This window comes from Sturnus vulgaris, chromosome 16 (assembly GCF_052056855.1).
Source record: "Sturnus vulgaris isolate bStuVul1 chromosome 16, bStuVul1.hap1, whole genome shotgun sequence".
Lineage (NCBI taxonomy): Eukaryota > Metazoa > Chordata > Aves > Passeriformes > Sturnidae > Sturnus > Sturnus vulgaris.
Window position 1 is genome coordinate 8,093,133 of NC_142258.1, and position 13,275 is coordinate 8,106,407.

Genomic DNA, 13,275 nt, shown 5'->3' on the forward strand with positions numbered 1-13,275 from the left:
TCAGCTTTGATTTTTATGGCTTTATTACTTTTGTAGAAAGCAAAATTACATGGCTTTCCTGGGGAAAAGAGGACCAAGTTATGGAGTATGCTTTAGTCATGTACAATTACCAACTGCACAAATGCTCATGAACTATTTAATTAGCATCAGAACCAGGCCTTTAGCTATTGTTGATTGGGGCTATTGTATTGTAATGAGACTATAAACATTTGACCAAAAAGGAATGCGTTATTTTTAAAGAGCTCTTGTGAAGACAATTAATGGTCTTTCTTCAGTGTTTTCTTCAATTGTCCAGCCTCAGAGTGTTTCAGAACTAGTAACTGTTGGGGGGGAGAGAGGAAGTCTTAATACCTCAAAAGACTAGTGATAAATCTGTCTTTTTAAAATAAAGCAGCAGATTGTATTGTGCAGGAAATAATGCAGCAGGAACTAATGGAAAACTAGATTATAATCATTTAATAGACTTCATTTTGACTTCTTAACCTTTGCTTAGTTCATAGGGCCTAGAGTTTATCTGATGCTGTCATTAAAGGAGGAGCTTTGGGATTAGGGGAGGGAGCGCTGTCTCTTAAGGTCTATGTGCTCATATGAATACATACTTATGGGCAGATTATGCAGGTCCTATCAGTAAAATCATACTTGGAGCATAGTTTGTTTCACTCAAAGCAGAATCAATAATTTGGTCAATGCCCTTCTCTGTACACCAAGGCCTTTGCTGGGGCAGCTTTAGGATTCACAGGGCAGAGCAGTAAATCACTGCTTATCAAGCTGCTGCTGCTCTGGTCAATGTGTGTATTCTTAGTCACAGAAGAGTTTTAAGATAACGTGTGCTAACATGGAGGAGGTGCTTCCAGCCAGTGTGTTTATCTCACAGTGGGGTAGACCAAGGCTACAGCTCTGCTAATGAGATCAGCACTTCTGGGAATGTTCCCAGGCACTGGTGCCAGCTGGCATGGAGTAGTCTGTTAGTGAACTCTTGGTCTCCAGATCAACACCGTTTGCATGTGTGATGGGAATGGCCAGTCAAGTATCTCAGCTCCAGTTTGGGGATGGGAATATTTTGGTGGAGTGGTAAAAGTGTGCAGACAACTGTTGTAACAGTGCAGCAATACAGATGATCATGTTCCAGAGACAAGGAATTTCATAAGCCTCAGGTTTAATTTACAAGATACAGTCTGAGTACTTTGTTTCAGTGGCTAAACTCATTGCTACTCTGTGACTTCTCATTGTCTTAGTGTCCCTATATCCCACCTTCGTGTTTGTGTGTAGTGACGAGATATTGGATAAATAAATCTTTAATTGGTTTGTAAGTTTAATGTCTGGAAAAGAGATTAAGTATTTTCAATCTCACATTTTGCTGTTTTACCCATGTGTGAGTTAATGATGTGTGTGGTATGTGAACCTTGTGTGCTGCAGGACCTCAGCCATGTGGCTTCTGGGGAGTCTGTAGATGAGGACATTCCTCCTCCCTCGGTGTCACTGCCCAAGCTGGCTGCACTGCTGCGGGTGTTCAGCACTGTGGTGAGGAGCATTGGGGAGCGCTTCAGCCCCATCAGAGGACCACCAATCACAGAAGCTTATGTAACTGATGTAAGAACTCAATTTGCTTTTGTTTTCTTTCTTGCTCACCTGTTTTGTCACCATATAGCAATCCATTGACTGAGTTAACTTAGGTTTTAAAGTATTATGTGAATATGTATATTCTCAGTTTTGAGTGAATCTATTTTTTCCAAGAAATATGCTATAATTTTATTAAAGTATAGATCGTGATAGTGATGCATGGGAATTGTATCAGTAACTAACTGCTTTAGGCATTTTAACTTCGTGTAGCTGGGTTTGCTTGTTATCTTCAAAACCATGTTGCTGTTTATTCAGAAAACTATGCCACTATAGAATTCTAGTTATGAGTTTGATTTTATAAAATGTGATGGCTTTTATTCCTGTTGAAATTCTATCTATTAAATCTAATAGCAAACTTCTCTAGCTCTACAGTATAAGATGGTGTAAACTCGGAATAAATATTACATAATATGCTAAATAGCTGCTATAGTTCTGTAATGGATAAGATAAAAATACCTGCAGTCAAAGTCTTGTGGCTGGATGACCTGCAACTGTAATTTATACCCTTGCAGAATTTTTTGAGGGACACAACTTCTTGAGTAAATAAGTGTATGGATTTCCCAGTTGAAGACAAGACAGCTATGTAACTGTTGCCTTAATCTGCAGAGAATTCTTGTGATGGAAGCTCAAGAAAACTTGTCTGTCTTTTGCAAGGGGAGTTCTGTTGACATTTCTTGGAACTGAACAGAACTGTGAATAATGAACTTAGGTTTTGTAGGCCTCTAACCAAATTGAAAACCAAGCAGTTGAAAGGATTTTTTTCTTACACTTCTGACCTGTAATGCCAAGATGACATTATTCAGAATAGAGTTGACCAAGCTGCAGAGTAGGTGATGGACAGGATATCAAATGGGTGTTAATACAATTAAACAGTATCACTTTTTAATGAAGTTAATTCAGTTGTGTTTTTAATTTTGCAGGTTCTGTACAGAGTAATGAGATGTGTGACTGCAGCAAACCAAGTGTTCTTTTCTGAAGCTGTGCTTACAGCTGCCAATGAGTGTGTTGGGGTTTTACTTGGCAGCCTGGATCCCAGTATGACCATACACTGCGACATGGTCATCACCTATGGATTAGATCAAATGGACAATTGTCAGACTTGTGGCACTGATTATGTCATTTCAGTCCTGAATCTGTTGACACTGGTTTGTACATGTTTTTATTGTTTTGGGGGACTAGAAAAACAGTATTTTGATTAATCTTTAATAATTAGTAAAAATTCAGATAGAGTTACTTATTTTGGTTTTTATCCCCAGATTGTTGAACAAATAAATACAAAACTGCCATCATCATTTGTAGAGAAATTATTTATACCAGAGTCTAAACTACTTGTTCTTCGTTATCATAAGGAGAAAGAGGTAAGAATAAGTAACTTCTACAGGTGTATTCTAACAGCCTTCATGCACTTCCTAGCATATATTAAGCTGTAAAATTTAGCTCATTGCAAATATGTTTTTTAGTCTAACTGAATATCTGAAACTTCTGAAAAGGCAGATATAGCTACTTCTTGGTTTTAGCATTTAGATTTGGTAAGAAATTGGTAAGTTGGCCATCATTCCAGGTAGAGAAATCCTTAGTTCATCTGGCTTTGATACTCAGTATGTTAGATGGATGATCGAGACAACGATTAGTAGATTCTGTAAGAGGTACAGAAAACTGAAGATAGCAATGTGTATCAGACTAAGCTATTCATAGATAAAGAGTGATTTTAAATTCTTTGTTGCTGATTAATCTATTTTGATTTGTTCTAATCAGTTATTGCTGTAATTATGTTCTCAAGGTTGTTGCAGCAGCCCTGGCTGTATACCAAGCTGTATTGAGCCTGAAGAACATTCCTGTTCTGGAGACTGCTTACAGGTTGATTCTAGGAGAAATGACCTGTGCTTTAAATAGTCTTCTCCATAGTTTACATCTTCCTGAGGCCTGTTCTGAAATCCAGCATGACTCTTTCAAGAAGCTTATATCCAATGTGGATAATGCCAAGTTTGTTGTTATATTTGACCTCAGTGCTTTAAGTACTATTGGAAATGCTAAAAACTCATTAATTGGGGTGAGTAAAAATTCAACAGACAGTTCATGCAATAAGTATAAAAAATACTTGATTACTTAAAATTACTGTATTACACCCGTAGGGCACATATGTATAACTAAAATTATCATATTTATCTGTGAACTGCCTAAGTTTTAGAAAAACTTCCAGTCTTAAAACTTAGGGGAAGCAGTGGGTGGATTGTATCTCTAGATGGTGCATAATGAAAAGCAGTTTCTAGGGAATAGCATCTTATCATGGTTATTAAGGGTTTAATGCTAAGATCATCATAGTAATTGCTTTTGAAACTCAGGACAGATAAAAGCAGCTGCAGTGTGTCCTGTGGTTGTATATCAGCCATAGAAAGACATGAACTACTTTCAACAGACTTCTAAAAAATGGGAAAGAAAACAGTTACAGTCAGAAAATAATATAGTTAAATTACTTCCTGTGGGGAAAAAGGAAAAGATATTAATTAATGGTATGAAAATTACAGTTTAAAGTAGATACTACTTTTTAATGTTTCTGTGCTTATGTTGTAATTGTTTTTAGATGTGGGCCCTTTCGCCGACTGTGTTTGCACTGCTGAGTAAAAACCTGATGATTGTTCATGGTGACATAGCAGTTCACTTCCCTGCTGTCCAGTATGCAGTGCTCTATACATTGTACTCACACTGCTCCAGGTATGAGGTTTCACATTTCAGTGTTTTAAGAGCTCTAGGGTGGACTGATCTGAATAAAATACAATATATAGTTGGAGGGATGAAATTAAATAGGCTGTTACAATGAAGCTTTTGCCCTAACTTCCTTAATTAGTTTTTGCTTTCATTAATTGCAGGGAAACTGTATCTCAGCCAAGAAAGCATGTCCTGGCTTAAAGTTGGCTTTTTATTCAAAGGCAGATTAGAAATCTTGTGTTTGAATAGAGATAACTGAGGGAGAACTCTACTGAAAGTAAATGAGGAAAGATTATTTACTCTTTTGCTTACTGAGAGGTCTATGAGAGGTAATGAGATGTAAACAACAGATGTAAATATGTTTTAGGCCTTATTAATACAAACTGTTAAAGTAAGCGAATATACCAGTTTAACTGTTACTCTTTACATTCCTAGCTGTGGTGATTTTTCACTAAGCATGGGATACCAGACACAGTTGAGAGCAGGTTACTGGCCTGCATGGACTGATGGCAAATTGGAGCTTTGTTCTTTTAGGCTAGGGATCAAAATATTTGGATTTTGACATAGTGTGGTTTGTGTATGTATGCTTCATTTAACTTTGGTTGCTGATTGTTGATGTTCTCTCCTCCTGTAAACTTTAGGGAAGTGTCTCTAATCTTGGGTAGTTTTACAGTTTGTTTTTCCTTGCCTTTTCAGGCATGACCATTTCATATCCAGTAGCCTCAGTTCTTCTTCTCCCTCTCTGTTTGATGGAGCAGTTATAAGTACTGTAACTACAGCAACAAAGAAACATTTCTCAATCATACTGAACCTTTTGGGGCTACTGCTTAAGAAGGATAACCTTACTCAAGATACCAGGTATGGAAAACTTTCTTTTTTTTTTTTTTGGTCCAGTACAATACCTTAATTCAGAAACCAGGGTAATACGAATTTGTAAAACTTGGTGTAAATTTAACCAGTCAAATATTTGGGGTTTTTAAGTGTTAATAGTGAAATTGTTGAAAAAAGTAGCTGCTTGTTTTCATACATGAAAACTAGAAAAGTTTAAACCATTCTAAGATCTATCCAGTAGAAGCAGGGCTATCAAACTTTACTGAAAGGGTTTGCTCACTGAAAGTATCCTTTTGCAATAGTTGCCTCCTGTATTACCAAAATGCTGTGAAAGCTGGGGACATGTTTAAAGTTAAGAAATACCTTGTTTTAAAAGTATGAGCTATGGTGTGACACTGATGTGCAACGTGAAGTAGTTTGTTGTGCCAGAAAATACCTTTCTGTAACTGTGTAGAGTGACTAAACTCTTGGTTTTTGAAGGAAACTACTTACAACATGGGCTTTGGAAGTGGCTCTTCTGATGAAGAAATCAGAAACATACACACCGTTATTTTCTCTCCCATCTTTTCATAAGTTTTGCAAAGGACTTTTAGCAAACAGTAAGATATTGCATATTTTTACTAAACTGTCTTTTAAATTTCAAAATTAAGTACATAAATAGCCTTGTCCCACTGATAGTAGCAACTGTAATTGTTTCATTTACTTTAAGGATGCTTCAAGGTTGTATTGTGCAAGAATTAACTCTTTTTATGATTTTTTTTTTAAAGTGGATCCCTGCCTGTTACTTAAGCAATTAATTTTCTTAAAATAAATTGCAATCTTAAAGGATTTGACGCATCACTGACATTTTTGGTAGATAAATTTTCCAGTCACAAGTTATTATTTATCAAAAGCATTGGAACAGCTCTGTGATGTATTAAATTCCAGAATCTGTAAATAATAGGGGAGCAAATGCAGAGTAGTGCAGAAGTTACCTAATTCCAGCAAGAATAACTTTTTTTTTTTTTTCTCCTTTCAACTCCTTAATTCAGCACTTCTGGAAGATGTGAACATTTGTCTTCAAGCATGTAGTAGCCTCCATGCCCTGTCTTCCTCCCTTCCAGATGACCTTTTACAGAGGTACTTGCACAGAGTTCTGTATGTTATTTGAATTTTGCTGATAATGGTGGTATTAACACCTCTTTCCTTTTCGGTTTTGCAGATGTGTTGATGTGTGTCGTGTTCAACTAGTCCATAGCGGTGCTCGTGTGAGACAAGCTTTTGGAAAACTTCTGAAGTCAATTCCTTTAGATGTTGTGTTGAGGTGAGTTGCTCAGACAACTTCAGTGTGAATAATAGTTTAGTTCCTTCAGAGACACTTAACCTGAAAAATAATGCCAGTGGACTGTCATCATACTGTCTTAGTTCAAAATCAAAAAGCATGAGCTTACAGTGGTAGTTCTGGGTTGATGTTTGGGCTTGATGATCTTAAAGGTCTCATCCAACCCTCTGTGATTCCAAGAGTCTTGCTTTCTCTCTTATGCTTTTACAGGTCTAAGAGCAGTATGTAGTATACAAAGTAATTAACAATTTTGATAAGCTGTGCATCACTTCCTGAAGCAAAAATACCTGTAATGTCCGTGTTATCCAGAGCTTCAATAATATTATGTCCTGTAATTTGTTTTGAAGAGTTGAACTCTGAAAGCACTTGGTGTTAGTACCAAAGTGTGTAATTAGTTCTAGTTGTTACATAAATGTGTGTGTAACTCTCTTATACAATTTTTTTTAAAATTTATTCAAGTATATTACAGCATGGGTTGTTCTCCCTCTCTTCCTGCAGTAACCGTACCCACACTGAAATACAAGAAATTTCTTTGGCTATAAGAAGTCACATGAGCAAAGCTCCAAGTAACACATTCCACCCACAGGATTTCTCTGATGTCATTAGTTTTATTTTGTATGGGAACCTCCACCGAACGGGGTAAGAACTCCTTGTAGAACTGAAATCTGTGAATGTTGGACTTGTAGTAAACAAGTCAAAGTTATATTTAGTTAAAAATTTGTAATTATTGTAAAATTTGTAATCATTACAAACGACATTGCTTTATTTTCAAACTTTTGTACCTTTAAGTGTTTATGAATGTCTTACATGCACAACTTTTGGTGTAGTTTCCTATATCCATTGCTGCTTGGAAGTTAATTTTGTGAGAGATTTGTTTGTGAACAATAGGGGGATGAAGTGTGTACAAGTGTAAACTTGTTACCACATGAACTTGTTAAAGCACTGCTGTTTTCTTTCAGGAAGGATAATTGGTTAGAAAGGTTATTCTATAGCTGTCAGAGACTAGATAAGAGAGATCAGCCAACCATCCCTCGGAACCTGTTGAAGACTGATGCTGTGCTGTGGCAATGGGCTGTCTGGGAAGCAGCTCAGTTCACTGTTCTTTCAAAGCTACGAACTCCTCTGGGGAGAGCCCAAGATACATTTCAAACAATTGAAGGTAAAGTAAAAAAAACTTTATTTTAATGAGATTTTTTTGATAAGATTGTGAAACCAAGGTGTTAATGTGTAAGGCAAGAGGCACAATGGCTTTATTTTTCAGTGCATATAAAGATGCTGCACAATTACCGCTAACTTGTGATAGATTTTGAGAGATAGCACTGCTATCCCTTTGCACATTTTAAAATACAATACCATCTGTTTAACTCTTTTTTTCTCCATGTTTTGGTAAAATGTGTAGGTATTATTAGGAGCCTTGCAGCCCACACATTAAACCCTGATCAAGATGTCAGCCAGTGGACTACTGCAGACAATGATGAAGGACACAGCAGCAACCAGCTCAGGCTTGTTCTCCTTCTACAATATTTGGAGAACTTGGAAAAATTGATGTACAACGCGTACGAAGGATGTGCCAATGCCCTTACCTCTCCACCCAAGGTTTGTCTGGCAGTGCTGATGTTGCTTGGAACAGTCTGTTGAATGAATAATGTTTTCAGCATTGTTCAGTTCTTAGCCATGGGATTTCAGAAAAACTTCTCAAAGTTTGAGACTCTTAAACTCTGGCTACGACTTTGAATTCCTACAGAACATGTTAAACCAGGCTTTGTTTCTGGAGTACCAGCTTGTATAGTGGTCCAAATCCAGCAAGCCTATAGTACCTCTGATTTGTAGCAGTCATTGATTTGTAGATTGGCAGCAGTCCTGTTGTGAAGTAACACAGTTATTTAAATCTTTAATTGCTTTTTGGGAATGTAGTAATTATTTATAAGCAACATACCTTGTTGTGTAGTTTGAAGTGCAAAACATTCTTCACTGTTGAAATAAGCTGTTTAATTACCAGACTTTGATGTGACAGGAATACATAATTTATAGTCAGTTCATATTAAGACTTCTGGCTTGCCAGTGTGCCTGGCCAGTTGCATGCTACATGTGATTTCAGATCAGTTACTTTAATAAAATTCAAGATTAATTGAAAACCAGAGGAAAGAAACCTTCCTGCTTTTGATATCTATCTTTAGTACTTAACTATTTTGGTTTGTGCAGAACAATGTTGTGAAACTTCTTTCGTGTCTCTGAAGGTTATCAGGACGTTCTTTTATACCAATCGCCAGACATGCCAGGATTGGCTGACACGGATTAGACTTTCCATCATGAGAGTTGGATTGCTGGCTGGCCAGCCTGCTGTGACAGTCAGGCATGGATTTGATTTACTCACAGAAATGAAAACTAATAATAGTATCTCTCAGGTACTCTGTTTTCAAACTCTGTAGACTATTGCAGAAATATTTACCATGATAAAAGAACTAGACTAAGGCAATCAGTAGTTACTAAACCAAGTGATATGTAAAAGAGTGAGCTATTTAAAGACATTTTTAATTTGTATGTTCTTAGTGTGATTGTGATACTTTGGATTGGAGGTTAGGATGTTCTGAAGGACATGGTCAAATACTACACAAGAATGAATGCTATAGTTAATTCACAGTTTGAATGGAGCAATATCTAATTTTCTGAAAGCCTTGTGAAACTTACTGCATTAGTGTGAGGCCATCCCAAGCTTGTGGTAGTGTGATGTCTTTGCTTACCTGTGGGTATGAGGAGAAGTAGGACTGTGTCGTGGGCGTATCCTTCCTCTAACTAGCAGCTAAGTGCAGGGGTGGGGTGGGTGGATAAAGTAGTTAGTCTTCTTCAAAAGGCTGAATGTTTTTTTAGTGACTTGGTGACTTGATTTCCTTTAATGTTTTACCAAAGGTGGTTTGATAGATTCACTTTGTGCTCCCATATGAATTCTCAAAACCACCACGCAGTGATTGCTAACCATTGATGTTCAGGCTGTGGATTCACAGCACAAACTCTTCCCTTGGCTCCCCTGCTTTCCAAGAGCAGTGCAGTGGATGGATATGACAAGCACTTGTAGATGTGTATAATGAAACACTGCTTCACCATTTCTGAGTATTTACCCACAGATATGTGGCTCTTGCATTTAGATGAGTTTTGTGAAATAATGCTTGTGGTCTGGATTTAGGGAAATGAATTGGAAGTGACAATTATGATGCTGGTGGAAGCATTGTGTGAGCTTCACTGTCCTGAAGCTATTCAGGGTATTGCTGTCTGGTCTTCTGCTGTGGTTGGGAAGAGCCTCTCCTGGATCAATTCTGTAGCTCAGCAAGCAGAAGGGCGGTAAGTTTTCACTAATAATTGGATACTGTGAACTTAGACATTTTTTAATTCTATGGAAAATTCTGCTTCTGAGTCTTTCAAACTGTGGCATGAGTCAAGGCTGCTGATGAATTTCTGTGTCAATTATAGTCAGTGAATCTTTTCAGAGATATGTATTTAATCAGTATTCAGCTCTACTCATTCAGATTAAAATTGTGACAGTCAAATAGAAAATTCATTTATTTCCTTCTATCTCTACTTGATTTGAACTTGACATTAAAACTTTAATGGACAAGCTTTTATCAAATGCTATATACTGGAAATTCAGCCAGTAAACTTGTATCCTATCTTAATCCTTTTCTTTTGCTGAAGGTGATATGAGTATTTTTGAGTATTGGGGTAAAATAATGCTCAAAATCTAGTCTATTTACAAAAAAACCCAGCCTGATTCTTTAAGATGCTGACTGAAATATTGAACTGTTTTAGGTTTGAAAAAGCAACTGCGGAATACCAGGAGCACCTCTGCTCCATGACTGGAGTGGATTGCTGTATAACAGGCTTTGACAAGACTGTTCTGAAGTTAGCCAATTCAAACAGTGTGAATAATGCCAGCCCAAAGCATTCCTTAAATGGTGAGTGTTTGTTTTCTTTTAAAGAGAAATACAACTGTCAATATGTGTGCATAAAATGAGAACATTCAGTGATACAGTCATGGTAATGTCTGACTCTGAAATCTGAAATCCAGTTTCTGCCTGCAGTTAAACTGAACTACTTAGTGCCCTTGAAACCAATATTGTGTAGATAGGAGGGCTTGCAGTACTTAGGTTTAGCTGAATGAAACTAGAGGTAACAGGTAAAATATTTTGTTACTTACTAATTTAAATCTAATTTATTTTAGATCATCATAGCTTAAACCTTAGTGTTTGACATAATTAAGTGCATAAGTGCACTAGTTACTCAGAGGTTTTTAACTACTAAGACTTGGTTGCAGTATTCTGTTTCATCTTTGAAAATGAGCCTCCTTTGTTCTTAATTTAGTTGTTCTGTTTTTTTGTTTTGATGCTGCTTTACAGATATAAACTAAATTCTTTCAAAACCTCCTTTCAGAAGGTTTTTTCCCTTAGTAAAAGTGTCAGTGGAAGAACACAGTAACAGTTGTATAACTATTTGATTTTTTTTTTAATTAAGAGTTTTTCTTGACAAAAGACATAGAAGTAATGTTTGAGTAATAGAACTGCTGTTTGAAAAGATATATTTGTGTGTTTATATAAAATTTTTTCCTTTCACAGGAGAAACTAGAAAAACTGTTCTGACTAAGCCAAGTGACTCTTCACCTGAAGTGATAAACTACCTGGGTAACAAGGCATGTGAATGTTACATTTCCATTGCCGACTGGTCTGCTGTTCAGGAGTGGCAAAACATGGTCCATGAACTGAAGAAAAGCAATAGTAACACCTCAATCAATCTGAAAGCAGATTTTAACTACATAAAGTAAGGGTATAATTAACTTATTCAATAGCACCTTAGAGTTCATTGTTTTACAACTGAAATATTAAAATAAATAGCTACTGTAGCTTTCTGGCTGCTGAGGCTGCTTAGTGTTCAAGAAAAAAATCTTTCATTAAAAAAAAGATAGCAAATTTATTTTGCTTTACTCAGCAGAAAATGAACCCTTTTGCACAGCTTAAAGAAAATGTATTTTAGCAGCTCTTAAAAATATCTTAGTTTACTAATTTAATGGAAGAAGTATAGGAAAGAAGTGGTCTTAGCTGCTGAATTTTTTAGTTTTGTTTCTTTAAATGAAATTTTGAATTGTAGCTTGTGCATTTATTTCCTGACTGTTGATATTTTTCTGGTTCATGAAAAAATACTTGACATTGAATAGACCTTTAAAGTTTAGGGAGAGGCTTTTTTTTAATTTGACAACTTGATTGCTTTCCATTCCTGCATGATTGTGTTAAACATAGTGAAATCCTTTTGGCTGAAATTTCTTGACTTGAAAATAAAAGCACAGAAGGAAGCAGTGAAATAAAATCTTGCAGGTCTGAAAAGGTGACTGCTTCTGTCAGAGAAAGGGGCTCTTCTTTTCCTTTGGTACTGGATTCATTTGGTGCAGAACTCTAGTGCCTTTTATTGATGTATGTGATAACTGAGATTTTTGCTTAGACTTGATCATAAATGCTCTCTACGATTTGGAGTTAGTCTTGAGTTGTTTCTTTTTGCTGTGTAGCATGCTTAGCAACTGGAGTGAAGTAAGAAATACGAAAATAAAACTCTGAATGTTGAATTGCAGATCTTTGAGCAGCTTTGAGTCTGGACAACTTACTGAATGCACTGAACAACTAGAATTGTTACCAGGAGAAAATATCAACCTGCTTGCAGGGGGATCCAAAGAAAAAATAGGTATAAATGCATAAATTAACATTTACTTCAAATGCAAAAGTAAATATTTCTTCATGTATCTGTCTCCATAAATGAGACTGAAACTTCTGAATGCAGTTTGCTGTGTTCAGTGGACTGACCATAACCTTGATGAATGAAGCTTCAAAGTGATTGGCAGTGGTTATCCTAAATGTTGATGCAAATGTGTTTTGTGGAGTCAATGTGACTGTTTGTAAGTAATCTGTGATTAATTTCTATTATGAATGTATACACATGTAAATTAAATGTATTTTTAAGATTTTTTTCCTGTAACTTCCTTACTGTCAAAAATGCATTCTCAGATGGTGAAACATAATAAAATTTGGCAGTTCTTGTTGATTTCAATGTTGATTTCCATGTAGACATGAAGAAACTCCTTCCTAATATGCTGAGTCCTGATCCAAGAGAACTTCAAAAAGCAGTTGAAGTACAGCTTTTGAGAAGTTCAGTATGTCTGGCGACAGCTGTAAACCACATAGAACAGGAGCAAAAGTGGCAGTCCATATCTGAGTAAGTTGAAATGTGCTATGAATTAATGTAATACACGGTGGAAACCTGTTCTAATTTGTTAAACATAATTTCTTATACAACCTTAGCATCCATGGCAGTTCTCTTGTGAGTTATAAGCTTACTGAGGAAAAATAAGATGATGTTTAACTTGGAGTTCATATAATTTATAAAGTACTTGAGTTGATGAAGTGCTTCTTTGTGTCAGGTTAATAATAAAGTATTGTTACATAGCTTGTATGATATTGCAACCCTTTTTCATCATCCTTTTAAAGATAATTAATTTGTTTTTTCTTCAGTAATTTTGATATCACTGTTTATTCTTAAGGTCTAGCTAAGAAAAATGACTGTGCTGATCCTTTAATTTCAGAAATCTTATTAAATACTTAAAGCAAACATCCCGCATCGCTATTGGGCCTTTGAGGCTTTCCACGCTCACTGTGTCTCAGTCTTTACCAGTGCTGAGCACTCTTCAGCTGTACTGTTCTTCTGCTTTGGAAAGCACTGTATGCAACAGGCTGACATCTGAGGTAACTCTGTGTGTTTAAAACCTA

The 13,275-nt window shown here is 36.3% G+C and overlaps 1 protein-coding gene across 1 annotated transcript in view; it reads left to right on the forward strand.

Moving 5' to 3' along the window:
- The window catches only part of SMG1 (SMG1 nonsense mediated mRNA decay associated PI3K related kinase), a 58,410-nt gene that overhangs the window by 19,609 nt on the left and 25,526 nt on the right, over positions 1-13,275 (forward strand). Inside the window, exons 10-28 of the mRNA XM_014868842.2 lie at positions 1,417-1,590; positions 2,541-2,765; positions 2,877-2,978; positions 3,401-3,670; positions 4,202-4,332; positions 5,023-5,184; positions 5,638-5,756; positions 6,189-6,276; positions 6,359-6,460; positions 6,977-7,117; positions 7,438-7,637; positions 7,878-8,074; positions 8,716-8,883; positions 9,660-9,814; positions 10,280-10,425; positions 11,083-11,284; positions 12,087-12,196; positions 12,577-12,724; positions 13,092-13,251. Coding sequence (XP_014724328.1) covers positions 1,417-1,590; positions 2,541-2,765; positions 2,877-2,978; positions 3,401-3,670; positions 4,202-4,332; positions 5,023-5,184; positions 5,638-5,756; positions 6,189-6,276; positions 6,359-6,460; positions 6,977-7,117; positions 7,438-7,637; positions 7,878-8,074; positions 8,716-8,883; positions 9,660-9,814; positions 10,280-10,425; positions 11,083-11,284; positions 12,087-12,196; positions 12,577-12,724; positions 13,092-13,251 — 3,000 coding nt within the window. The remainder of the gene's footprint in view (positions 1-1,416; positions 1,591-2,540; positions 2,766-2,876; positions 2,979-3,400; positions 3,671-4,201; positions 4,333-5,022; positions 5,185-5,637; positions 5,757-6,188; positions 6,277-6,358; positions 6,461-6,976; positions 7,118-7,437; positions 7,638-7,877; positions 8,075-8,715; positions 8,884-9,659; positions 9,815-10,279; positions 10,426-11,082; positions 11,285-12,086; positions 12,197-12,576; positions 12,725-13,091; positions 13,252-13,275) is intronic.